General features: G+C 42.4%; 1 protein-coding gene across 2 annotated transcripts in view; it reads right to left on the bottom strand.

Moving 5' to 3' along the window:
- The window catches only part of DGKH (diacylglycerol kinase eta), a 159463-nt gene extending 137354 nt beyond the window's left edge, over positions 1-22109 (bottom strand). For both annotated transcript variants that reach the window (XM_041407298.1, XM_041407299.1), the window contains exons 1-2: positions 21922-22109; positions 15713-15898 (exon numbers count right to left, since the gene is read on the bottom strand). In XM_041407298.1, the coding sequence (XP_041263232.1) occupies positions 15713-15898; positions 21922-21978 (243 nt within the window). In that variant the 5' untranslated portion in view covers positions 21979-22109. The remainder of the gene's footprint in view (positions 1-15712; positions 15899-21921) is intronic.
- Between the last annotated feature and the right edge of the window lie 2711 nt (positions 22110-24820).

The raw sequence follows: 24820 nt of genomic DNA, 5'->3' as shown, positions 1-24820 counted from the left end.
TAAACATAAAGGTTATGGCATGAAGGAAGAAAAGGCTAAGCAGTTAAAAAAAATGTTGGCACTTTCATAGTTCATGATGTCATGGAGGAAAAAATATTATGGAACAATAGTGTGAGTAAAGGATCAAGTGTCAGCCTAATTTCGAGTTATCTGGGTTTTGTCACTGTGTGTTATAACAGTGTTGCTAGCGACAATACCTGTATTTCTTTGGTCAATGGACAATTAAAAACAAAACAAACAAATAAAGGCAACAAACACACATCGGAAAATTCTGTACCAAGGAAGTTCTGCTCCTGATTAGACCACCTCAAAGTGTCAGCATTTCTACTTGGACTAGGGCACTTTGAATCAACTTCTGCTTGAGCTTTACGCTAACTCTTTACTGAGGACACAGGTTACAAAAAAAACTGGGAGGTTGAAAATAGGAGTTCTTCATTGAATCAGAGAGTCCTAGAACAGCTTGGCTTGGAAAAGACCTTAAAGATATCTAGGTCCAACCCCCCTGTCCTTTTCCGCTTCCAGTGATCTCAGATCCTGAATGAAGTAACGTGATTACCAGGATGCTTCTCGAGTGTTGCTGCACATTGCTTAGTGGTACTTCTTTGTACCACACAGGTAGTAAAAAGTAAATACTGTTCCTACACAGAACACATTAAGCTTTGGATTCTCCTCTCCTGGTCAAGTGGAAGCACACAAAACCCTCTCACTCCTCATGTAATCTTTCAGTTACCACACTCCTAAATAAGCACAGAGAGAAGGGAAGGCAGGGTACTCCTCCAGCAATCATTACTTTGAGTGAGGAAGCAAAACAGCAAGGGCTGGTTAGGATGCAGAAAGGTGACTTTGGTTGTGACACAAAAAAAGAGGAGTAGAAAACAGGCCTGCAAGCAGTGTAAAAGAAATCCCCCAAAAATGAGGAGTTAATTCAGCACTGTGTGAAGACCAAAGAAATAAGGAAGCAGAACTGACCACCCTGTTATAAATCTCTCCTCCTGGGTATTTTGGGACTGGCCTAAACAATACAATGTTTTATTTTGAAGAGATATGTGAGCTATTGCTAAATGAAGCACGTTGGAACTGGAAGCAAGATAACTGCTTTAGCATGATGTAATACCCCAACTAATTAGCTGTGTTAGGAACAAAGCCCAAGAGGGCTGCGCTGGATCCAGAAGGCAAGCAGTTCATTTAGGGCTACCACGGGCACCTCACTGCAGCACTGCCCTCCTCCAGAAGGACACCTCCTTGACATTATCAGCTGAAATGGTAAAGCATGATGCAATAAAAATAATCATCACCACCACATGGAGAGGCACAGTTTTACTGGAAAAGTAGTTATGAAATACATGTTGTAAAAAGAAAGGTGAGAGCATCCACTTACACCTCAAAAAGGCTGGTTGTTTCACCAAAGTTGGAAGAGAGCACCTCCTTTTGATGAGCAGGCAGAGCACAGATCCTGCCCGAGCACAGATTCCTACACTGCTCCTTTCACCACCGGTCATGACATTTGTCCCAGCCAAGAAAGTAGCTGTTGGTCAGTGTTCTGCCATATCTGATCATCACTGTGGCCCAGCACCTTTCCCTGGTGTTCATTGCAAGACAGGCCCTTTGAAGCTATCCAGTTGCTTCAGAAAAGAAAAGCGACAAGAACAGAAAACAACTTCAAACAGCTCACTCATGGCAGGTCCCACAAGACTACTACACCCTCCCTCTTTGTGTAGCAAATGATTAGGGTAATAAATGTTTCAAAATTAAAATATGTTCTTATCCTCAAAACACATAGAAAGCTTAGAACATCATTATTTCACTCCTGAGAGATGGAAAGGGGCAGCTGGATTTTTAGGATAAGCAGTCATATTTTTCTATTTGGCCTCCAACAGTAGCAACTAGAAATATACGAAATTCATGGAAGAGACCCACCTGAAGAAAACAAGGAAAACAAACAAGGAGTGTCTCAGAAGCTAGAGATGGCAGAAAAAGAAGGAAAAATTTCAGAGAACAAACACTGCCCTCAAGGCAATATGGTCCCTTTTAAGACCCACCCACAGAATAAAGCCCTTCCTGTAAGCACCTCTCTTCCTGGAGTAAAGCTGTCACAAAGCCATTACAACAGGCAATACCTGATATGGAGCTGGACAAGGAACTCCCACAAGTAATTTTCCTGAGCAAGCTGCCCCATGGTATTTCTGAGTACACATGTGCAGCAGCCAGCAAAATCAACAGGCACTTAAATCCTGCTGCTTATTTGCTATAAAATTTTGCAGTGTGATCTGTTTACTATGAGTGCAGGTTAGGTGCATACCAAGAACTCTGCACAAAGCGCTAAAATCACACTTCTCACTCTTTCTTCTACTCCAGAGATACTCCTTATTTCTGTGTGTCTGGTTCTGTGTCTGAAGCATGGCTTACATACAAGTGATTTAAGTACTACATCCCTCCTTGCTGATGCACTGAACACCCTCTCTTTCACTAAGCCTTCACTTAAGCTTCTGTTGGCTGTGATGACACATGAAGACACCCTTAGAAGCTGTAAGAGCAGTCCTGTTCATTGGCAACATTATGCCCATGTCAAGGCCCAAACAAAAGATTTAGAGGTCACTGAGACAGACAGTTAAGTTAAGCATTCACTGGGATGTGTACTTCCAGGACTCCAAGACATTGCCCCAAAAAATGTGTTCTTAAATTACTGTCTTGTTTGCAAACAATCCTCTGCCTCTGCTTTGATCTACCTTCAAAAGGAAGCTGTTCCACACATTAAATTCTATTTCAGCTGCACTGATGAAATGTGCAGAGTGCCCTTTGCATCCTGCACTCTTTTACACTGAAGCTTTTAGGAACGTTAAGCAGATCTATCACCACTGTTCAAATCCCAGGATGCTGCAACTTGTGAAAATAACAAAGATAACCTCCCACCAATGCTCAGGCAGCTGCTTGCCTATATGCAATGAACCCAGCACAGGTTGCCAAGAGACTGCAATGATGAACAGTGTTTTTTCCTGAATACTCTCAAATGAGCTTTCACTATATATTATCTCTGAGCAATAAAACATGCAAGACCACATTCTTGTTTCAGTTCAGAATTCATTTTATTGCCAATATATAAAAGGACAGTTTTATTTTTATTGATTAAGAACATCATAGTATGTCTGTTAAAACTGAGAATAAGCAATTTTCAGATAGCATGTATAGAAAATCCCCCCTGAAAGCTCCATTCCCTAGAGTAAAAATTAAGTGCAGATTCAATGAAATTTAGAAGTTTCTAAAGAACAGAAAAACTAAGTCTATTATAAGATACTGCTAGTGATTGTCAACCTTTCCATCTAAGAATAAGGCAATTTAGAAATTAAAACAAAAGCCACCATTAAACCTTAGGTGTCAGAACATTTTTCCTTATTTGCAACTACCAAGATGAATACTAATTTTACACACTGTGTACTACTTAAAGAACAAAAGTTCTTTTAGATGTGTTTCTAATACAACATTTTTAGGCCCTAATAATTGATCAAAATTTTCAAGCAGAATTCAGTGCTACCAGCTACCTTTTTTTTCCTGTGGATACTGCATATTTTTTGTCATATAGCTTACTATAAATTTATTTTTGTTTAAATTACACTACATATCTCTACAATGAAAGAAAAACACAGAAGTGCTTTTCTGTACATGACAAAATTCTGCACACACCAAGAATCAGAGGTTTAGTATTGCTTAACTCCTGGGGCAGAAGAGCTGAAATCACTATTTCTCCATCATCATATGCTGTGGCAAAACTGATGAATGGTGTTAGCAACAACCGACAAAGTTTATGCAGTAGAAGGTTAAACGACATGAAAGATGAAGCTTGGGCACAAACAAAAGACATAGTCTATCAACTAAACTGCACAGCTTGAAAAGCTCGATAACCATTTCCGTGATAAAAAACTTACCAGAGGGAAAGCATTAAAAGTATAAGCAGAACATGAATGACCAAGAAGTCAAGAAGTCCACATTTTATCAAGTCCCAATACCATGCATTTTGTTGCTGCATTTATGTGGGTCTTTTTCTGTACCATACTCATGACTTCTGAGTCATTTGTCACCACCTCCAAGAGGTGAATATCAACCTCCATGGCCAGACCCAGTGATGTTAGAAGAATGGGAAAAATGATGTAGCACTATCCAGGCACCCTCAACTGCATCTTGATGAACTGCACCTTTATCAAATCCTAGGTCACCAAATGCGATACAGAAATACACCAGAAACAAACAGATAAAAAAAATAAAAGGAGGCAATTATTCAAATTCTTGCAATTTCCTTTTACAGCACATCCCAGCTTTCCCAAGCCCTGAGTCCCTCTTCAAAATCTAGCTTTCAAATATTAAGCATACAAACAGTCTCACAGCAAATAAATCACAGCCATAGTAGGGAGGCTTCAAAAAAAGCAATCAGGACAGGGAGGTTTCATTTAGAGAGAGGAGAAGGACTTTAGACCCTGATAAGGCATGACATAATTCCATGCCATTGATCTGCAATCATATAGCTGTATTTGTAATGCAAACAACAAGTTATTTAGAATACTCTTAATTAGGTGTAATAAGTGTACACTGGCACATGACTGAATCTATAAATAGACAACAACCATATCATTTCACTGCTGCCACATGTTATGAGGTATGGGAGGGAATAAGAAAGGCATTTTCCTTTTTTAAGACCTTTCTTAAATTTGTTTTAGTGGTGGGGTTTTTTGGGGGAGGAGGGGTGTGTTTGTTGGGTTTTGGTGGGTTTTTTTTGCTCCTGAAGGTATTTTAATCAGGCCTTTAAACACTGACAAATCATTCTCAGCAGACACAGGTTATCCTCATCAATTGTGTAAAAGGAAGAGAGAATACCTAATTTGTAATAAATCAGGAACCACATTCTATCTATCTGTAAGACATTCAGAGAGACATGGCTCTGGGCAACCAAATGTCACCTTGAAAATGTCCCTGCTCTGAGCATGGGGGTGGGACAGATGACCTCTCAAAGCATCTTCCAACCCAGATTACCTTTATGATCCTGAAACATTCATAAACTTTTTTTTCCTATAAAAGAAGTCCCTCTCTGTAACCTCTCACACCTACACACAAATTTAAACTGTAAACCAGCTACAAATAACCTTGGGGTATATTTCAAAGGAAAGGTATAATCATTTTTAAGAAAATTCAGCAGAAGCTCATATGCCTCTTGCTCTAGCTATAACTTATTTTTATTTTGTTTTACTCAAATAGAAAAATACAAGATTTCCCTGTAATTTCCAACACCTCACTGTGAGACAGCCTTTCAGGGACACAGATTTATCAAAATCTCAAAGGGTAATTTGAAATATGAGCCCTTTGTAAAACTGCTGGCAGCAGATCCCTGGTTGATGAAGGAGTAGAACCTACGATATTAACTCTTTATCTCCTCCTCAATGATGCACACAGCAACCAAATATTTCAAACATGAAAAAAAAAATCTTTTTTACCCTAAAAAAAAAAAAAAAAAAAAAAAAGAATTGGTTTGCATGCATACACACACACAGAGAACTCTGGGCTCTAAATACTGTTCTCTATACAACAAGTAAGATCACCTGAAACACACACATGATCACAACTGTGGAAAAATGCAAAGCTTAAGGAAGCTAGAATAAAAATCATGGTTATTTTTTTTTTTTACAAAAAAGCTATTCACGGCAGTTGCATTTACCTGGCAACAGCAGGTAACATGAGATAATACACAAAAGCACTTTTAAAGACGGGTCTTTAAACATACAGCTTGACATTGCCAGCACATTTAATAGCTCGCTTTTGACAGGAGCTCATCAGAAGTTCTGTACTTTACTAGTATCTTCAGTTCCTTTGAAATAATGAAGAAGAAGCAGAACAGAGTCTTGCAATGCAGCATGAGCAGCACAGATAGAAACCTGACAACCCTCTGAAGCCTGAAGGATTTTTTTAATGCCTTTTACAGAATTACCAAGTTGGAAAAGGGAAAAACGTGTCATTTGTAGACAGGATACACACACAGACCCTAACTTGTGCAATTCCTTTAAATTGTGAAATTGTCATTTGTAGACAGGATACACACACAGACCCTAACTTGTGCAACCTGCCTTTAAATTTCTGAAAGATTGTTTGCCAGTGGATTGAGGAGGATTGGAGACCACCAGCCTAAGCAGCAAACTGTCTCAGGTATAAATTTTATCTTACCTGCACATAGTTTTGAGGCATATTTCGGTCAATGTTCTCTCTACAAAATGCTAACCAGTGGACTCTGTACAGGTAAAAGTTATTTCTTTGCTTCCAGAAGCATCACAGAATCATGTTTATTAGTCCAATATTCATTTATAACCAAATTTTAAAAAATAAAAAAACCTACAAAAAAAATCAAGAATCCACTAAGCCACACAGAGGTTTTCTTAAATTCTGGCTTCCCCCTGCAAAACCCTCATAATGCAAACTTCTAAGTTATATGAACATTTTGCTTGAGTGAAGTTTCACTCAGGGGAAAGAAAATCAAATTTAACATCAGATAGAGGGTTCTGAAAGTTGTTCCTGTATTTGTCTGTAATGAGAAGCTGTGCAAATGGGGAAAAAATATTTTTTACTTCCTTGAAAGTTCAGATTTAATCAGAAACATTGGTTGTTCATCTCACACCCAAGTAAATCACACTAGCTCCCCATTACAGATGTGCATCCCCTCTGCATTCATCCCAGTCAGAATCCGCATGTTATAAATATATCATTATATACGATAATAATAAAAAGATACTGTTTACACCATGAACACCACTATATTTTTTCAGATCCCTAACTCACAAGCCCCCTTTTACCCTTTATGCTCCCTTTTATCCACTTTAATAGATCTCCGAGACTGAGGCCAATCAATGTTTGTCTAGAGAGTAACTCATGTGAAGCTCCCTGACGCCTCAGGCAAAAAACAACAATAGCTGAAAAATCAGCAAAAAGGGTGCATTAATTTTCAAGTCAATAGCTCCACAGTGAACCATCTGCTCCCAGGATTGATCAGTACCACTGAAGGAGGAGGCAGTGAAGGGTGAATCTATTAAAAGAAGCAAACTCATATATCTGCACCTTCTCCAAGACTCCACACCCAGCAAACTTCGTGGTCTTTGGCAGTTACTCTCCTTATGGGAACTACTGGGAGAAATCTTGCAGAGGCATAGACTAAAAGGAAAAGGGATGTCACCCATTCTCTGTTCAAATTCCTGAAGAAACCGTGACAGCAGCAGGCAGGAAAGAAGGGAGAGAACACAATGCAAGATGTCTCTATGGGAGCGTTAAAACAAACACAAGAAGTCCCGTCCTCACAGTCAACAGAGAGTATACACAGGGAGGAAAGAAGTCTCTGCCTGATGGGCATCTGGGCCTGCTGGATAGCCATGCTGATCCTCTCCAACATCCTCAGCTGAACCAGAGCAAGCCACCCTTCTAACAAGCAGAGACGCCACTGACTTTCCTCTCACTCCAGAGGATCACAGCAGCAGTAAGGACTACCAGCAGTCTAACTGAAGCCGTTCAAACTCAGTTACTAAATTTAAGCAACCACACAACAGGACATAACTGACCAGAGCAGCATGACAGTCTTTAGAACCACTTAAATCTCTGCAGGCATGAAAAACCTCAGCAGATCTTCCCAGCATGGAACTATGCCAGAAGTGCAAAATGACACTGAGGGCACAGCCGGTTCTCCTCGGTGAGCACATCTAGAAAGACCCTGGCAAGCACAGGACACGCATCCTCCTGGGGACTGCCCACAGAGGAGCTCCTGTTGCTTCCCACCTGGAAAATTTAGAGGGAGACTGGCCACCCACAAGCTACTACTCAGTTTCAAAACCCTATTCAGGTTGCTAAGTGACAATAAAGTAGAGCGATTTCACACAATTTGCAAACCCCAAGTGCTTAAAGGCAAGGAAATGGATTGTCCAGTTCATCATAAATCTCGTGCTGCCCATCTAATAAACAAATAAATTCTCATTAAATGTAAAAGCTTGCTGAATTCATTACAATAATGCTAACTGTCCCAAGAGTACAAGATCAGGTTTTGTTAATGTGCTTTCAGTATCTAAGTGGTGAAATATTCCTAAACAGGGATATTATTCAAACAAAAAACTTAGCTAGAAAAATATTTTTTCTCTTATTTGTGCAATATATAATGATAATTCCTACATGGTAAAAGTTTTTTTAAGTCAACGATGATCTGACTTTGTATACAAAATTTTTATGACCCACATCTGATGATCACTTAAGCACCAGCTTAACTTTAAGAAGTAATTAGTCACATAGAAGTGTACAGGGTGACTGAAGTGTTTCAGTATGTGCACAAATGGTGTAATAGAATAAATCTCTTAATTTATTTTAAATAGCATCTAATATTTAGCATCTTATTTTTAGCATATCAATGAAATATTTATTTTGGATCAGCATTAAGCTTGTTTGAAGTGATAAATGCAGTGTTTACATTAAGAAAGAAAGAGGCTTCTTTTCAGTATGATATAGAGAATATAATTTATGGATGCCCCCAAGCCAGACTTTTTTGTGTGTGCGTGTGTGTGCCATTGCTAGCAAATTGAGAGTCATGGCTTGAATTTAGTATTATACAGTTAAGGTTACTACACGTATTTAGTACCCTGTTCTTACATTTTTAGAAGATTTTGGAAAATGCAACTGATTTTTTCAAAGCCGGAGGGGAAAGGACAGAATAGCAATGTAAAAGGGTGACAAATACATAGGTGAAAGAAAGGTTCTCTCTCTTAATAAAGGCAAAGTTCAGATACCAAAGCATCAGACTGAAAAAACACCAAACAAAACTAGGCATGCTGTCAACAACTTCAAGCAGTTGTTGACATCATTTCCCCCTACTCTGCAAATAATAAAAAAATCTCAAAAATTTAATGGCCAACCAGAACAAAATACTGGTCTTGTGGTTCCTTCGCAAGTAAGCTACTCACAAGACATCAAATTACGTCTTAATTATCCCTGTCAGAGGAAAACGGCCAAAACAGCATGACTACAGAGCATTCTTTTATACCCAAAACTCCATATTCTGAGCGTCAATAAATCCACACATTACCTTCTTGCTTTGCTAAGATTTTGATGTCTACAAACGATATATGTTCTTCTATAGATCCCTTATGAGAAGTATGGCTGATCGGAGTTAAAAGAAAATAAGAAGAACATTGTTTTAAAAGAAATATATATATAGCCTTTTGGAGTGTTCCAGAGCAACATTGGTCTAAGCTGCCTTTTATTGTCTTCAGCTAGTCCAGAGAATTTCAACAGTTCCCTCCAGAAAAAGCTTTGTGATAGCCAGACAGACTGCTGTTTTAATCACTACTTCAAATACAAAACCACTGTAATTCTAGGTATTCTGCTTTAGATATCCAAACTAATTTGGCTAGTCCAGCTAGTCATCCAGTAGTCATACAGCAGTCATACAACACTGCTGCATCCTGCATTCTGACGTAACTGCTGGAAACAATTCAAAATGTTTGCAAATGATCTATATAGCCTTACATGGATAAAGACCCGGCTATAGAATAGTCCTTTCTTGAGCTCTGGCATGGCTGTTCTGTGTCTCCAGGACTCTGCACATGAAGTCCACAAGATAAGGCATCTCAGAAAGGGATTCCCAGTTATCATTTATTCTTGAATAAGTCCCTTTTTTTGCTTCTTAAAAAACAGAAATTCTCCTTAAACTACAAAATAAACTCAAAGTGTTTCACCCAATCTTTTTTGCAGAAAAGCATTCTCCAGCTCCTTAGAACAAAACATAAAATAATCAAAATCTTGTATTAAAGATGAAAGTGTGATTATCTTTTTTCCACCTTCACAGCTCACCCAGCTGGCTGGGAGGAAAAAAAGGGTAATTCATGTTATCTCACAGTACAAAATAACATTAATACTTTAAAGATTCCAGGGGGAAAAAAACAAAAAAAAAAAACCAAAAAAAACCAACAAAAACAAAAACTCAAAAGCAACATTCTTTGAAGACCTGCTTGCAAATACCTACTGTAAAATGTTACAAGCTCCTCCTTTCTTGTACTTAGCTAGCAATTTAAGCTTTGCCAATACATTCATCACTAAAATGCCTTAGCAGATTTCATTTCAGTTTTATACAAACATGTGTCAGAATTTGGAGTGGTAATGACCACTGTGCCTTAAATAGTGTAACTCTTTCCATTCTAACCCTGCTTACTTCTACATAGTGTGGTCAGTCATTTTTAGCTTCCCCAAACTATCATGTCTTTGCCTGAAATTTTCCTTTAATGGACTCTATTTTGAAAGCTTATGTAGACACACAGTAATTATGAGAAGCAACAAATATTGCACACCATTTAATGCTAGAAACTGGTTTGCTTTATCCAGGCATACTCTAGAACAGAATTATATATATATATATATATATATATATATATATATATAAAAACTTAAATATATTGCCCTGTGCATATATATGTGTGTTGCATGTATCAGGAATACACATTAATGAATATTTCACTTTAAAAATAGGTTAAAGTCCCCAGGACGTGGTGAGAGAAATAAATTTGCCTGATTTTACAACAGTTGTGAGGGAAAAAAAAAAGTTGCCGAGATATTTTACTAAGGATGGATATACAGTACATATATTTAATTGCAGAATGAAAATGATGTTAAATACGAATACTGAAGACAGATATCATGCAGCACCCTTCAGTCTGTTCTGTGAACACTAGCAGGTGCCAAGAACTTGAGGACAGTTGCTGTGCACTTCCTCACTAGTGACACTATTCACATTACTGCAGTTGCAGAATACGTTACAAACTACAGTGCATTTTGAAGCTGTGCAGAGTCACACAGTCCTAATGCATATAAAGGATCTCCACTGGGGTAAACTTTGCTACCATGGCATTTTCCTGAGAACTTCTAGTGCATTAAAAAATCATGTTTCCTTAACCAGAAAGGAATGAACCACTGCTTAGTTGAGTAAATTGGGAACCATTAAAACAAGGAAAAACAGATCACATTGCAAAGAATGATGCTCATGCATTTGAAGACTGGTATCACCCACAGCACTTTACATTTAGGTGAATTAACAAACTATGGTAAACAGAGAGAAATGTATACCAGAAACAAACAGGAAGTGACTGCTGGGACTTGGCACTGTCAAATGTCACAATATGGAAAAGGTTAGAAATTTTTGAAGGCTCAGTTCCTAAATGGCTGGTGTGAAGGCAAATAAAACCACATTGGGGAATTTAATTAATTTACTTTTATTACTCCATAATGATTTAAGACCTCAAAAAATATATATTAATAACTCAGATAAGAAAATTCAAGTAACAACTCTTGCCATTTAACTAAACAACACTATATTATCTCCACTAATTATAACACAGTCTTGCTTCAGAATATCTCCCACGTTACAGCAATTTCATTACTAACAAAAACCACTGGGGGTGAAGGAGAGGCAGAAAGCTTTGTCCCACATACCTTACAAGTGTATTTATCTTACTCAATACACCACATTTTCGTGCATTTCCTAAATTGTACTTTCTGCTCCAGAATGTCTGCTTCATGCAAAAATAAACACAGGCCAGATACTCAATGCAGATTTGAGAGCAAAACACATATCCAACAGAGGTTTTGCATTAACCGGATATGGAGCCATTAAAATAGGAAGCTAGGTCAGTGATAAAAGTGCTACTCTTCATACGCAGTTTTTTGCAGAGTACTCAAGACAAGAGTGGGAGCTGTAACTGTGCTCATCTGACAACTATACCTCCAAGTGTCCAGGGATTGTTTCATTTATTAATCTTCTGCTGATCCTCAAGGTGAGGAGAATTCAAAAAGTGTGAACTCTAATTTGAACTTCCCCTTCTCGACACTTTCTGCTATAAAGAACTGAAGAAAGGCCATCTTTTTAAGGAATGTGCTTTGCACTACAGCGATTAACTTTAAAGCAACTAGAAGCCAGCTGATGACAGGCAGTTTTCAGGCTGTAGCCCCAAGAACTGAAGTAATCTGTTTAAGGAAGGCACTGACTCTGCCTGTCTTAACTAGCATCTTTAAAAATGAAGAAGTGAAATTTAACACATACATGGAGAACTTTCCATTACTTCCATCTCCAACGTAACCCTGCTAGTAACCCAGCATCATCATATATACTACTTCAAAACTGTCTGACTACAGTTTTAAAAAGTTATCAAAAATCCAAAATGCATATTCTTAAAATGTTTGTTGATTTTGGTTTTTGTTTTGTTTTACCGAGACATGTTTTATGTGCTAAATATTCAGGTCTTCCAAAATGAGGGGGAAAGATGAGTAGACATTACAAAACCAAGAGTTGTTTCTACTAGGGATTTTGGCTCAAAAGTGCTCAAACTTCACACGGTACCTGTCATCTATTTATTCACCAGTGTTTCCTCCGTGGAACACATACAAACTCCACAGATACAAAAGCTTCCTGGATAACACTTAAAGATACTGGCTTTAATCTCACAGAAGTCCTAATCAGTTTTGGACCTGATTTCCCTAAAGGTACCTACTGCTACAGTGTCACTCTACAGCCAAGTATGGGGCTTTAGCAAATAGTTCCTAGTGACAAACAGCATGTTAGCCTAAAGAATAGTCCTTTACACCACTACTTGTTCCCTTCTTCTCAAGTTGGCAGACACAAACACATGTTGATCTTCAAGTTTTCTGTTTGGGGTAATTAACAATGGCCACATTTTGACACAGATATGCTTTAAAGTATTCTAAAAATTTAAGAGATAGATATGCATAAACTAAAACTGCACCCATAACAGAGGTTACAATGATGTCCAGCCGTATCACCAACCTGTTTTTCTTAGCAACTGACAGTGAAAGTAGTTCCACTGAAATCAAGTTAACAGCTTGCCAAGGAAGCTGCTATCCAGTGTGGGTAAGCTATGGCAAAACTGGACAACAGTCTTTTCAACAGAACTGTGAACCAATCATTAGCATATCACAAACAAGCAATAAACTTTGGTGTAATTACATCTGCCAATACAGTACTCTTGCTTTTCATCTTCTCATTCTCTTGTTCACCCCCTGCCCTCAGCTAAGTAATTAATTGGTTTTATTTAGGAAGAAAAGAGCAAAGACTGCCTTTGAGAACTACAGATGTTAAAAGTTTTTAGGCTTCTGTTTGTGCTAGTGAAAGGGGTGGTTTGTTCTTGTACGTATATTTCCTAAATCTTGTTATACACACATTAAAAAACTCCACTCCTGAGTGATTCTGTCTGCAAAGTATCACCATATGGTAGCTTTCACAAATGATCAACTGTACCAAAACATCTAAAAATAACATCTTCCTTAAGTAAAACAAAAACAATTACCAGTGGAGACTTTTGGGTATAGTTCTGAGCTAAGGAATCGATACCACATCGCTGAAATGCTTCAAGGAAGTAAATAAGCAACCTCTGGAGAAAAATAGCACAGTCCTAAATGGCCCACAAGCATCAATGATAAATGTAATATACATGCCTTGGGTTCTTTCAAAAGTCTATTCTTAGATGTAAAGCAAACCCAATCCATTTAATTAAAACCTTAGCTTACAAACACATCCACCAAGTAAGTGAAGCTTAACAAATCTAATTTGAATGAAAGGGACTGGCTGGGTAAAAGAGCAGCTCCCTGATGTTCCTTGCTCTAGTGGTTTCATGTAACCACTGATCACCAACTACTACAACAGCAAACATACAACACCCTTAAACTAAATGGGAGTTGTCTGTCTAAATATAGCTACTTTTAAATAATGCATTGTGAGTTATAAAATAAAGTGCTACTGAATTATTTAACATGGGTCTCATCTTTAACAATGATATATCACTTTTAATTAAATTGAAAGACAGATGATTATATTTGGAGTTACATATTATTGTAAATTGCAACCAGTAAAGCAACATTTTAACTCCAATTATGTCAGCAGTCAGTTTTTCCTATATATATCTGATTCACAGAAATAGAACTGGGACTCAAGCTAAGATAAGCAAAAGCAAGACTTGCAGAGCTGTCTTAGATCTTCAGGGGATCCCAGCTCAGCATTCATTCACAACCTTCAGATACAGAATATCCCACCCATCTGTAACAGTCAGCAAGAATTGGCTGGGATCTCAATCTCACCAACCTGTGTCGGTAACATTCATAATAGGCAAGTTTTCCTTATGCAAGTATCAACCTCTTTGAGAGCAAACACTCAAATGCATTAATACCACTACAGCTAATAAAGGCATCGTGCTCTGTAACTTTTAAAACGTTCTGAAGACACAAAAGGGTGTTAAAGCTGAAAGTTTGTGTAGAATTACATTTCCAACACAATGCAACAATTATATGTTATTTATTATAGTAACCTTTCAGCCAGGCCTAACAGCTGTAAATGCAAAATTAACATTTAGCAACAAAATGGAATGACACATCTTGTTTAGGAGGTTTTAGGAAAAAACTGCTTTCCACCTCACATAATGGAGTAACATTACTGTTTAACAATCATTGTTTAAAGGTGGCTGCCTTTTGCACGTAGTGCATGGAGCAAAAGCCCAAGGGAAAAACAGCACCAACTAGACAGGACTTCACAAACTACTAACTTTAATAGGTGCTCTGTAGAGGAAACAACACCACATGACCTACTGTGTAGAAATCAAATCCTAAGTGTGATCAGTTCAGGCCTGCATGGAGTCACTTTGCCCCTCAAAACAGACACTTCCAAGAAAAACCTCATCTTCATGTCATTGCATCAATAAGCTCTCTCCAAGGGGGTTTTGTGCAGACCCAATCATTGACTGCGGACCACGGTTTGTAGAAAGTCACGGGATCCTTCTACACAGCAAGTAAGTCATTATGTTTCATTACGTTTATGCATTCTAATGCCTGCTTGTTGATTTTATAAGGTGGGGGGGTGGAAATTAAATAAATACAACATCCATGAAAAAAAGTTAATTCCACTGGGACAACTTGCAGCCCGAGACAGCAAAAAAAAACTGCATTAACCTAAAATTTTGACAGCTGCTTTACGCATCCAGTGCCACGAGCGAGGATGTATAGAAGTTTACTTCTCTTTCCGCGAGGTAGGTGCCTTTCAAAGTGGAAGCCGCCTTTCCCTCCTTGGCGGCACTCCCGAAGAGGAGCCCGACGTGCCACCGCGGGCTCGGTGCCTGCCGCTCTGGCGGGGCGCACGGCAGCGCTCCCCGGGACCGCCGGGGAACTAAGAAGGGTGGGCGGCGGGTATGGAAAGTGGCGAGGAAGGGCTCGCTGATCCAGCCCACCCGCGCCGCAGGGTGGCAGGGCGGGATCCCCGCGGCAGCGGTGCCCGCCGCCGAGGAAGAGGAGCCGGAGGGAAGGAGGGAGGGAGGGAGGGAGGCAGCCCGCCGCTTCCCCCACACCCAGGACGCCCGGCAGGGCAGGGCGGCTGCCGGGGCAGGCAGCTTCCCCTCCGGCCAAGCGGAGCGCCGCAGCCCCGGGGGGCTCTTCCTGCCAGCCGGGGACAGATGTGGACGCAACAGCTGGACGGGGAGGAGGGGAGAGGAGAGGAAAGGAAGGAAGAGGCACGGTTGTCTCACAACCCCCCCCACCGCCCGCCGCCGCTCCCGGGGATGCGGGCGGGATGCAGCGGCCGCCCCCGGCTCCGGGTTAGCCCCGCTTTGGGATAGAGAAAGCGGCCGTGAAGGCGGCGGGGATGGCCGGCTCCTGCCCCCCTTACCTTGCTGCGGATCTGGCCCGAGGTGGACACTTTCCGGATGAGTTTCTGGGGGCCCTCGTGCTCCCCTTCGCTGTCCGACGACTCGTCCGCCGGCCCCGCCGCCGCCGCCGGGGGTTGGGGCTGGGGCTGCAGCGGGATCCCGGCGCCGCTCATCCCCGACTCGGCCCCGGCCATCTTCCCGGACTCCTACCGAGAGAAAGCACACGAGCCCGGCTCAGCCAGGGCAGCCGCTGCCGCTCCCCTCCCCGGGGAGGAGGAGGAGGAGGAGGCGGCCTGCCGACGGGCAGCGGTCCGGGGCGGCCGCCGACTGCAGGGGCGCCGGTGTCGGTGCCGGCCGGCCGCCCCCGGCAGGAGGGTGCCCTCCCCGCAGGTGAGCGCCGGGGCCAGTCCGGCCGGGGAGCGGGGAGGGCGCCCGGCGCCCCCGCACATGCCAGGCTTTACTCGAGTGTCCCGGCGTGGCCGCGAGTGGGGCGCGGCACCGGAGCGGGCGCCCCCCGTGCGCGCTGTGCCGCCCGGTGACACTCGGAGGGCGGCGAACGCCGAGTGCCGAGCGCAAGGACGGCGAAAGCGGGCGGGGGCCGTGCCGCACCTTGCCCTGTCCCGGCCGAGGGCTGTGCCGCTCTCCCTAGGGAGCGCAGGATGTCTCTTCGGGACTGGGACGGACGGCTTCTGGTGCGATTGGCTCCTTATCTGTATGCTATTCCTCCAGCCCCCGTGGTAACTATCTGTCAGCGCCAAAGCCTTGGACAGTTTTAGTAGATGCATCTATTGCTTTCCAGTGATTTTCTCATAATAGCTTAATTTTCTTGTTATTCTGTTCATTATTGTCTTTGTGAAAGAGCAGCCCTTACTTCTGGGGAAAGCAAGGGTCAGTTTTCCTTTTTCATCTCAGATCTGGCAGCTCGCACAATCTCGAAATGTCACCACATGTTCTGAATTGTGGGACTTTGAAATTATTGTGGCTTGTATGTAGTCAGTGTTCAAAATAAGTGTTTAAATCACAGCAATACTAAATAAAACACACAAATCCTAGCTGCATGGACCGGATTAAGCATAAGAAAGCAATCAATGCTTGTGGCTTCTATATTCCCACAATTCTATTTATATTTCCAGAAAGGGAACTAACATCTCTTAACATGCTAATATAATGCTGCAGTACCTAAATACAAAGCATTTAATGAGGAAAAGTAAACAACTGTACAACCTATCCTACACTGCAGACACCTTGCCACAGTCTGAATTTCAAATAGTCCAGAGTTTTTATAGTCCAGCCCATTTCTTTTATTGGGGTTTTTATTTCTAGTAGTGTAGGGGAAAGCAATATTTCCATGAAGCCTTGGAGTTCTTGTGCCTTAGTTCTGTGTTACTGCAGCAGATACTTCAAATACAATTCTACTACCCACCTCCACATAGGGCCAATTGTGGAGGTTGTATTTTAAAAAATATCAAAAGTAACATTTAAAAACTCAAAATATCTATTAAGTTTTATTTTAAAGGCATCAAATTACCTACATTCTCTATCAAAATATTAATAAGGCCTAAATCATATCATTAATACCTCATCTCAAAATGATTGTGACACTAAGGACTAATTCTGTCTTATCTCACTCTTCACTTGAGAGGGAGTTCTCCATTTTTCAAAGCATGGGATCAAACTTGAGCAGGTGCAAGTATGCGTTGCTCTCAGTTGGTAAATTTAGGGCACAGCTAGGAAGAAAGACAGTAGAACCAATGTTTATGGACACTGTCTTTCCACCCTCCTTTCTTCCTCTTCCCCATCTGAATTTAGGGAATAGCAAATTATGCCAGAACATATCTCACTGTAATTTCTTAATTCTTTTGAAGGTAAATGTCACTTGAATATTACAAGGGGACAACAAGATATAGTTTCTTAACATATTGCACATAATAGTAATTGTGATTTGAGAAACACTTGGTGCTAATGGAACACAAGCAAGACTGGGTACATTTAATTCAACTGAATTAAATAGTGCTGGCTGAACAATAGTAGTTACTGTTAGAATAAATACAATTCTTCAACTTCTGTTCATTTTTAGAGCTCAGCTATGAGCACTAGTAGCTGCACACTTTCTGCACCATGCAGAGGGTACCATGCATCTTCACCTCAGTGTGCTCTTCCTCACTCATGACTATCCAAACACAGAAGTGTGGTTACCAGGAAAGACAGCCTTTCACTTCCAAGCAAGTCTTTTTCATCATGTCTTGGTAAACTTCAGAGTGCTATGAAAAAAAACCAAAAAGTACTAGGAATGTTCTCTCAGGTTACTTAATGTGAAGATTTTAGTAGCAATAACCTAAGTCTGCAAATTATAGGAAATGTCCCACAAGAACGCTTCAACAAGAATATGAGAACATGGTTTCTGGGAAGTACATAGTGGATTATGTGAAATTTTAGGCTCTAAAGTCTGCAGCTGTTTAATGTGTACAGAGTTCTCCAAAATGAGAAACCAAGTGTTAAGCACTGTTGAAAATACAAAAGTTACTCACTCATGTTAGCATAGAAAGTTGTTTCTACAAATATATACGTTGCCCAGGCACAAAGACAGTTTTAAAGATATCACTATTTCCACTTGTTCTTCTTTTCAAAGGTAATAATAGACAATCGGGGTCCAGTTCCAGCCTTTACCCAGATAAAGCTGCCTAAGGTGGCAATGAAGTTTGCCTCAAAAAGAACTTGCAACTTGACTTCTATTCCTTAATCTCACAGCTAGATTTCTCCCAGGTGATTGATGTCAGACTCAATATGAGAAATTTCGTACTTTCAGCCCAGTGACCACAGTTACAAATACTCTGGCAGAAATGGTACCACTAGACTTCTGCAAGTTGAGCTCTTGAACAATGTGGGACTATGTGCAGCCATTAAAAGCACATACAGTATTTGCATGTGCTGTGTCTTTCACTTAACAGTTTCACACTTCTTAGTAATGACCTTAAATTTCCTAACTAAAGCAAGGGACTGAAAAGAATAAAGAAAGGGTACTCATTTAAAGGAAAATACTCAAACAACAAAAACCAGCTCTACTGACATAATTTGTGCTACGGCAATTAATATCAGCTGATAAACTGCCCTTTATGCAATACATACATATTTACACTGTGATATTGTATACATTTAATATACATATATACATTGTGAGACCATTTTAACTCAGCCACATTGAGTCCCAATAGGACATGTGTCACTAAAATGCATATGCAATATAGAAAAAAATCTAAATACACATGTACTCTAGCTGCACTGAAGATTATAGTTTATAATACAGATTGCTGCACTATTTGATTTCAGCCCTAAAACTCATTCCCTTTGTAACAAACATTTTCACATCTTTTTTTCTAAGTCACTTTGGCATCTATAAACTAAAGGGTAATGCTTTTCTATCCTTCACCTCAGAAAGTTTTTCTAAGGGAATTTGAATCAATAGTGTGTCAGATTAACAATGCATTATTCACCATGTTTAAAAAATTGTATTGAATCTTTCTTAATTTTGGTGGTTAGTGATAGCTGTGGTTTTCAACTGGGCTCCCCACTCTGAACAAGTTTATTTCAGATCTGCCTGTCTGAACTCTCTCTGCAGATCGAATTAGTGATACTATTCTTTCTTGACTTCCTTGCTTAGCAAAGAGGAAGCCAAAATATAACAACATGTATCCATATCACTGTTAATGAAAGTAACTACATCACTTGTGGCTGGATTGGGATTAGCCAAGGGAATTCTATAACCTGTAGGTTACAATATTAAGGAAACACTAAACTATGTTGGATGCTTCGAAGTGAAAAGGTCCAAACCAGGGCAGGTAATAAAAGTAAACAGATGCTTTGTGACTGTGTTAGGACTTATGTATGCATTTGAAAAGCAAGGTAAAGCCAAGACTCAGGTCTCATATAAAATATGAAAATTGTGTCCGGAGCTTTGTGAGCCATGTGTCATGCACATTTTTACTACAAAACCACCAAACCTCCCTTGCAAGAATGCAGAGTGAGCCTTACATTTTTAAGTCACTTTTACTTAGCTCCATTATGGGGTCTCACACAACTCTTACTGGATTCAGGAAGAGCTTTTCCATTAAAAAGTGTGGTGTGAGTTAAGGAAAGGACTTTATAGAAATTTGAAGTAGTACACAGACAAATCCAACCCTGATTAGCTAAGGACTTGTCACTGCATTTAATGTCCATAATTTATTTCTCAGAATAGCTATAGGAAGAGCATTTCCCAATAATCTGACAATTTGCATAGGTTATTAACTTGCACAGATTCAAAACCTGCAAAAAATAGTTTTCCCTGTCTTACTGCCCTTTGTTTCATGTTTTAAGAGCAGGGGAGAGAGTATAATATGTTTTCCCTTTCATCATTCTGGTCTTCACCTAAATCTCCCTTTGCCCCCATTATCATAAAAAGCCTGCTTATGAACAGATGGAAAGAACAATGTAGCTCTTGCCACAAAGATCATGTATGTTACCATCAGGTTACCAGGTAAAGGATTGAGTGGATCAGCTGAAATTAGATTCTTGTAAAGGAAATCAGTGCAGTGGTTAACCTTAAAACTGCATTCATGGATGTACTCTTTAACAAATGCAGCAATGAAATGATAAACATGACCCAAATCCTGGCCCTTACTGGGGGAGGGGGAAATGGAGGGAAAAAAAAAAAATGCTCCTTGTTTATCTAAGCCGTGTGCACGGAAGGAACCGGGCTTGGATGCTTCAGCCAGGACTCCGCATTTCCAAGCGGAGAGGGGCTGCAATCCATCTGCCTCCCAAGTTTCAGCTGAGTTTTGGATGACGGCAGCAATTTAAATGCCACTGTTTAATAGGATAACGCATTCGCAGGAATTGACTTCGCTGCCTTGCTCCCACGATGTCTTCATCTCTCCAGGCAAAAATCTCGGGTTTCCCTTGCCTGATCCTTTCAATGTCAGCTCCATGTTACCGGAACACACATACAGCTGTTTTCCCTATCACAGTTGCATCTCCAGCAACAGCTTCGGGGCTTGAGGACTGCAGAGGGCAGCGAAGGGGGATGTTCAACTTAACAACAAATATTAGGACAGTAAAAATATATTTGTGAGGGCTACAAATCCTAACAAGGAAGGGAGTGAACTTAGTTCCTTGTGGGTATCTCCAGGGCTCTGCTGCTGCTTTCCTGAGGGTGCACACACCAAGCCACACAAAGAATGGGTCTCCCCCGTTTGCTCTTTAAAACTGGGTTTACAAGTAAAACTGGATCAACAAAACGAGTTAGCAAAAGAATGGTACAGCAGCTCCAAGGGGAGCTTGGCAGTGGCACGGGTCCGTGCTTCATGTTGCCTCTCCAAGTTCAGGGCCAGAGGCAGCCTAGCCTTGACCTCTTAGATAGCCTGAAATCTCCCAAGCAGCTACCCAAAGCCTATTTTTAGCCCTCCCTGCCTGATGTGTGTGTGTGTTTGCACAATGGAGAAAAGCCCAGGAGCGGGACCAGACTGCCCTGAAAAGGGAAATCTGATTTTATCGCCTGCTGAGGATGCCGGTGACATGATTTCCTTTGGTTGGAAGGAGGGTCTTCCAGCTGCTTAAACAAACCGCAAAGGCACCTCACCGCAGCTTTCCCCCTGGCCAGTTTGAGCACTCCCCTCCCTTCGCAGCGGCCCAAAGGCACGCACTTTCCCCACACGGCAGGGTGGCAGCAGGGTATGCCCAGCCCCGTCCCGCTTTGCCGCTGCGATGGGAGCAATTCCCAGCCTAGCTCCAGAAGAAGGGGCGGAAAAGTGTGTGAGTGTGTGTCTCTGAAAGCTGCCTCCCAACGCTGCTTGGACGCGTTGCTTTTGCGGCGCTAAGAGAAGGAGTTTAACGGTGTCAACATCCAACCCACCCCCATCGGCAAAGTTGAAGGCAAGGTTCTCGGTGCTAATCCCAGGCTTTCCACCCGGACAGTGAAACTCAGAAAGGGCAATGAACTCCTCGTCTCCCAGAGGGACGAGCTCGTCAGCAAATGGCCAGACACGGCGGGGGCGAAAGGCTCCCACCCCCCCGCTCCCCGCCGGGAGGGGACGAGCGCCGGCGGCAGGGCTCTGGCGTGGAGCGGGGTCGGAAGAAGGGAAGGGGGGGCTGGAAGGCACAGATAAGGATGATAGCCCGACCCCCCGGCTGAACAATACAGGCAGGAAAGAGGGTTGGAAACGCCTGTGCAATAGCAAGGCACGCATGTACCTACCAGCTCCTCCCAGGCGGGGCTGCGGGCGCTATAGGAAGGGTACCCATGCTCCTCCATCACCCCACAGCAGGTCCCCAACCTCCGCGGGGAGAGCGCCGACGGGCAGCGGAGCTGGGTCCGCCGGGCTGCGCCTCCCTTCCCGCCGCTGCCGCTGCTCCTGCTGGCAGCGCTTCCCTGGCGCCGCTCGTCCTCCCCCCACCCCGGTCCCGCTCCTCCCTTTTCTCCCCCGGCTATGTCCAGGCCCCCTCCTCCCTCCCCGCCCGGCTCCTTTCCCTCCCACGGCCACCGGGCTCAGCCCGGCTCCCGGGGGAGCCGGCCTGCAGCTGCCGCGCCGCTCACATCACCGCCGCCCCCCGCCCGCCCGCCCGCCGCGCTGTCCCGGCCGCCCCGCACGCCCGGCCCCCTCCCGCCCGGGCAGCCCGGCGGATCACGGGCAGATCGCCTTGGGCGTAAGCCGGTTTACGGCCGCTCCTGCTGCCGGCGGGCGAGGATGCGCCCCGCGGGGAGGGGAGAAAGCCCCTCGGTGCGCCGGGAGCCGCTCCTGCCCCGCGGGGACACGCCGCCTCCCCTGGCCCCCAGGCCGGCCCCGCCGGCCTCGGTGCGGGCCCGGAGCGCGGGCTCTGCGGCCCCGACGGGCCCCGCTGGGTGTTGCGCGGAGCCCCGGAGGGAGCATCGCTGCTCCCGCATCACCCTGCCCCGAGCCGAGCCAGGAGGGGGCCAGGGTCAAGGCCCTGGTGCTGGGACAGCCCTCTGACCCCACTCCTCAGTACTGGGCTTTTGACACCCTTTGGATGTTAAATTGAGGGTGAAACAGCACCTCGTTCCCCCGCAGTGGCGTCGCGTGGTCCCACGGGCACGTAAAGACAAACTCCCGGGAGCTGGGACACGGCATAGCCACTGTGGAACTGACAGCACAGATGTGTAGGCCATGTCTGACACAGTGGGGTCCTAATTTCCAGGGCCATTTTAAAAATGTATTTTAATTTTCTTTGTGTTTTGAAGCTTTTTCATAAAAAAAAAAAAAAAAAAAAAAAAAAACCACTGCCATCTGAACTTTAGTTTTTGCAAAATCCATCCATTTACAAAGATATAGGAGTACTATTGGTGCAAAAAGATGAATCTACTTGTCTACTTATCTACTTATTCAACTAAGGCTATAAAATACTCCCATGAAGTTGAGATGGTGCCACTAAGCCAGGCCCAAAGAATTGCCACAGCAGCTCACCTCATCTGAGGAACTGAAACTGCTGCACTTCTTCCAGATGCAGAAAAAGGAACTATTTTTGTTGATAATAAGTTTATCAGCAGTGAGTTGATGAACTGCCTTGATGGTAAGAGTGTAACCTCAAAAGGAAGAAAACAAGATGACTTAGAGCATTTTGGTTTTTGGAAGGCAGCTTTCTGAAGCTAAAGGTGAGCAACAGTTGCCCAAGGATGTCTGGCCTCCTTCCCTTTGTTCCCTGAGTGTGAGAGGCTACTGAGGAATGTCATGTTATAAAGGGCTTTACACTAAGAAGGAGTGTCAGAGTAAGATTTGTCAGCCCCTCCTTTCCTCATGATGCACCGGAGGATCTCACATGATAATTGTTTATGCCTCTCCACATCTGGCCTCTTTAGCCTTGGTCATGCTGGAGCTTTGTGGTGAAAGTCACCTGCCATGAAATATATGTCATATATAGTCTCTCATGTTCCTTGCTGAACCACAATAATTGAGTCTCTTAAAACTCCAAGAGTTTTAAAGTTACTTCAGTTCACACGCTATACATCCCCTTTTGCCCTGAAATTCAGATTCTCACTGTGCGTTCAGCCCCATTTTCTGTTTCTTCTGCCCTGAATCTTATACTTGTGACTAGGTATGCAATTGTGCTCACCTCATTTCATTCCCTGGAGTTCAAACCTTGGTTTCCATAAGTGGAAAGCTAGTATAGGCCCCAGAAGATTATAACAACCTACTTAGGTTGGAGGTATATTTCGAGGTCTTGTTGAATACGGACAGGCATCAATTGCTGCACAGATCCTACTGGGTCTGAGTGCAACCTGTGCAATGCAATTCCTGTGCAAAGCTCAGCCCTGCTCTTTTGGGCTCCAGAATGCCAAATCTGATTTTTCAGTTTTCTGTCAGGGTGACAGATTGCTGTCTTTGCTAAGGAGCCCTGCCCTGTGTGATTTCCCTCTGCTCACTGAGTCGAAGAGCACAGTTCCTGATGAGACCAAGGTCTCTCTGCTGCTTGACTGAACTGGTTGAAAATCACAGGCCAAGGATTTTGCTGGAAAATGTAATTCTGTCAAAGCCAACAAAGAATTTAAAGATAGATGTCAGAATCACAGGATTATTGGGGTACTTTTGTTTGGGGGCACACTGCTGCATTTACAGAGGGCCAAGGGAACTGAAGTCAGGCCCAAGGCAAGGATGTGACACCTAATCCTTATGGGGAAGAAAACACCTAAGATGTGTTAGTGAGGGGTAGAGGAGCTGCCTGCTAGAACAAGGAGGGACCAACTGTTTCTTTTCCTTCTCCTTGGACTGGGAGAAAAACCCATTGGAGGCAGTTGGAGCAGGAGCAGTGGTTCTCCTATCAGGTCTACCAAACTCCATTGAAACATCTCCATCATAGCCTGGGGGTCAATTTAATTTCATTCTGATTTTTATATTTTTTTCCAAGTCACGTTGTTTCTTTGGATTATTTTGGGGTTTTTTAAAATCTTTTCCAATTTTTTTCAACTCAGTCCAAACATTAGGGGTTTAATTTCTTGGTAGCAGTCTACTCTATCTACCGTGTTCAAAGTTGCCTCCTCTCCTTCTGTCTCTTTTGTTCTCTGCCCTCAATGACTCAGTGAAAACTTGAACAACAAATCAAATGTTTCATTATCGACTTTTTTTTACATAAAGTGAATTGAA

This window comes from Onychostruthus taczanowskii, unplaced genomic scaffold (genome assembly GCF_017590055.1).
Source record: "Onychostruthus taczanowskii isolate IOZ18803 unplaced genomic scaffold, ASM1759005v1 scaffold26, whole genome shotgun sequence".
NCBI lineage: Eukaryota > Metazoa > Chordata > Aves > Passeriformes > Passeridae > Onychostruthus > Onychostruthus taczanowskii.
Note: the sequence above shows the minus strand (reverse complement) of the source record. Positions and strands in the feature narration are given on the sequence as shown.